This window comes from Psittacula echo (genome assembly GCF_963264785.1).
Source record: "Psittacula echo genome assembly, chromosome: 6".
NCBI lineage: Eukaryota > Metazoa > Chordata > Aves > Psittaciformes > Psittacidae > Psittacula > Psittacula echo.
The window spans coordinates 31,139,060-31,141,995 of record NC_137743.1 but is presented as its reverse complement, the minus strand read 5'-3'; the positions used below and the strand labels follow the sequence as shown (position 1 = coordinate 31,141,995).

Genomic DNA, 2,936 nt, shown 5'->3' with positions numbered 1-2,936 from the left:
CATCTGCCCAGTTCTGCATTCTTCTGTACAGCTTTTCCTTCCTATTTTAAATAAGTATAGTTGGTTTGGTTTTTTATTTAGGAATTTACCACCAGCACCACGACTTGGGGTGATTTGGACCCCATGCCACCTCCTTTTTTCTTCTCTTTATTTTAGGTTCCCACATTGTAAATAGGCAGTATTACTTTACCTCCTTGACTTTCATGTGTCATAATATCAGCACTGTTTGGTTTCCATGCGGGTTACAGTATCTTTTCTACTGTGGTTTTGTTTTACCACATTTGTTTTCACATTTTACACTATTTCATGTTTCCTCCTTTTCTATGCAGTAAGATACCAGCATTCCAGTTGTTTCTAAATGGCTGTGCTTTTCAGCACAGTGAAACAAGCTGTGAATGTCAAATCTCTCCAATTTCTGTGAGTCACTCGTGTTGCTTTCTGTCACAGTTAGCCAGTTCTTCAGTGTTGGGCCCCTGTCTGATAACTCACTGGCTCCCATTTTATCTGTGGCAAAGTTTGAAGGCTGAGTTTTGCAGTGGAGTCCTGCTGACTGTCTCTGAAAGCTCCCAAACCTTTATCCTATAACCAGCTGTACCATTTATGAATAAACCTACCCGATCTGCTTTCAAAGTCAGACACTTTGCCTGGATTACTGCAAGGGAGGAGAGCATGTGCCTGGGCAAACTGTTGAGAGAACAGGAAATTAAGAAACAAAAGATTAATGGCCCACTGAGAAACAAAGGCATCCCTGTGGGCCCATTCAGCATGTCTAACAAAACAAATTTTCATTTATCTGCTATTTTAGTGTCTCAGATTTGGGCACATTAGTAAAATACACAGCAAGAAACAGCTGAAACTTTGCAAGGGGAAGTCCTGGGCACATGCTTGAAAATGCCTCAGCTAGCTGACATGTTGGTCTGAGGAACACTCTTTCATAGAATCATAAACTGGTTTGAGTTGGAAGGGACCTTAAAGATTACCTAGTTCCAACCCCACTGCCATAGGCAGGGACACCTTACACTAGACCAGGCTGCTCAAAGCCCCATCCAACTTGACCTTGACACTTTCAGGGATGGGGCATGTGAAATACGAAATCACTCCTCTAATCGAGATAACAGGGTTTTATTGAGGGACAAAGTCAATAAAGCAAAAGCAACAGTGCTGGGTGTGTGACCGTAGCCAGAGGCGCAATTCGTTGCAATCTTGCACAGTGATAGAAGTATTTCTGATGGAGAATGATGGAAACACGTAGTTTTACTTTGTGCCAGGACTTGGTTTCAAAACGTAAGGCAGGGAGAGTGAGTATTACTCACTGCCTGAGTTAAAAGCTCAGGCACTGAGAACAGCTCCATTTGTAAAACCAGGTTCTGCCGCGGCTCTGCGCAAGTACCGCGTTATGCTCACGGCCTCCCGAGCAGAGCGGGTTGTGTAACCAGGGCTGCATACAGAGGCCGGCGGGAGGACCCTTCCTGCCCGTCGTGTGGAGTGGCAGCGCTCCCCGCGGAGGGCGGAGCCCGGCGCTGCTTTTGCCTCCGTCGCTGAAGAAATGAAACCGAAACTGAAGGGGTAGGGGTAGGGGTGGGGGTGGTGTAGGCGCGGTCATGGCGGGGCAGCGGCCGGGCGGCTTCCCGCTGCTGGTGCGCGGCGACTGGGGCTCCGCTGAGCCGCCCCCTGCCCTGAGGAGGAAGCTGCTCTGCTACTTCCAGAGCCAGAAGCGCTCAGGGGGCGGCGAGTGCGAGCTGCGGGCCGAGACCGCGACCGGGCACCTCCTCGTCTGTTTCGTTCACCCTGAAGGTGAGCGGCCGGGGTAGGGGCACCAATGACCGCTACCCGCGTTTGGGAACGGGAGGTCCGGCGGTGGCATCCGTCCCCTCACCGGTGTGTGTCGTGTTGACAGTGAGGCAACGGGTGCTCGACCGGCGGGTCCATGAGCTTGAGTGGGAGCCCAGGGGGCAGCTGTCGCTACTCGTTACCGAGCTGCCTGCGGACGGCTGCCAGGCGCAGGTGAGGCGGGCGGGTTGGCGTGGAGGGCGGCCGGGCCAGCGGGGCCGCGGTAACCGCTGTCCTCCGGTTCCGCTTGCAGGAGGTGGCACCAGTTGGCGGGACCGAGGCGTCAGGTAGGGTCTTCGTGAGGCGCGGTGCGGGGCCGGGACTCCGGGTCTGGACACCTCTGGGGCGGGGAAGGGAGGGACAGGGAATGGTAACACAGCTGTCTGCTCGTCGAGAGCTTGCCCAGGCTGGCGTTGAGATGTGCTCTGTCATTTCACCACCTCCACCACTCCCCTTCGCTTTTTAAAACATGAATTTAATGTAATTTATAAAGGATAGTGCTTAAGTAAACTCCAAGGCATGCATAAAACCTGAACGAACTAACTCTCCATGCAGTTTTTGTTGTGGTTCCATCAGACATCATCTGCGTTCTCCTTGTGGAACCAGAGTTGGCTAGTCACACATACCACGTTTATCCTACATGCAAATGAGTTACTTGTGCCAATAAGAGTGGCACACAGGTGAAGACCCAGGGTGCAAGGCCAGGAAAGCAGCTAGGCAGATATTGCCGTTACCTTTTGGTTTCTAATTTAGCTGTGTTCCTTATTGTTTCAAGCCAGTAGGTAGGGATGTGGTGCAGAGTCAGCATACATCACGATAGACACTTTTACAGGGGCGCTTGACTTCTAAAGGCGCTTCCTTCCAGGGCAGGATGTCCTCAACGGGTTTTTTGTTCAACACACCGTTCCTCTGTGAGGGCTGTGCTGTAATGCATGGGAGGATGTGCTTGCAAGGGAACATGAAGCATAATGGTGTGCTAGTTTAGTTTTTAACATTACGCCTGAGGCTTCTTGAGCTTAAAGAGCATTTCTATGACCACACTTGAAATATGGTTTGCAAAAAGTAATATATAGAAGTCTGTGATTCTGACAATGTCAAATAAAACT

The 2,936-nt window shown here is 50.7% G+C and overlaps 1 protein-coding gene across 1 annotated transcript in view; it reads left to right on the top strand.

Moving 5' to 3' along the window:
- Nucleotides 1-1,245: 1,245 nt before the first annotated feature.
- The window catches only part of PARP14 (poly(ADP-ribose) polymerase family member 14), a 46,792-nt gene continuing 45,101 nt past the window's right edge, over nt 1,246-2,936 (top strand). Inside the window, exons 1-3 of the mRNA XM_080621982.1 lie at nt 1,246-1,794; nt 1,898-2,004; nt 2,084-2,117. Of these exons, the coding sequence (XP_080478108.1) occupies nt 1,602-1,794; nt 1,898-2,004; nt 2,084-2,117 (334 nt within the window). The 5' untranslated portion in view covers nt 1,246-1,601. The remainder of the gene's footprint in view (nt 1,795-1,897; nt 2,005-2,083; nt 2,118-2,936) is intronic.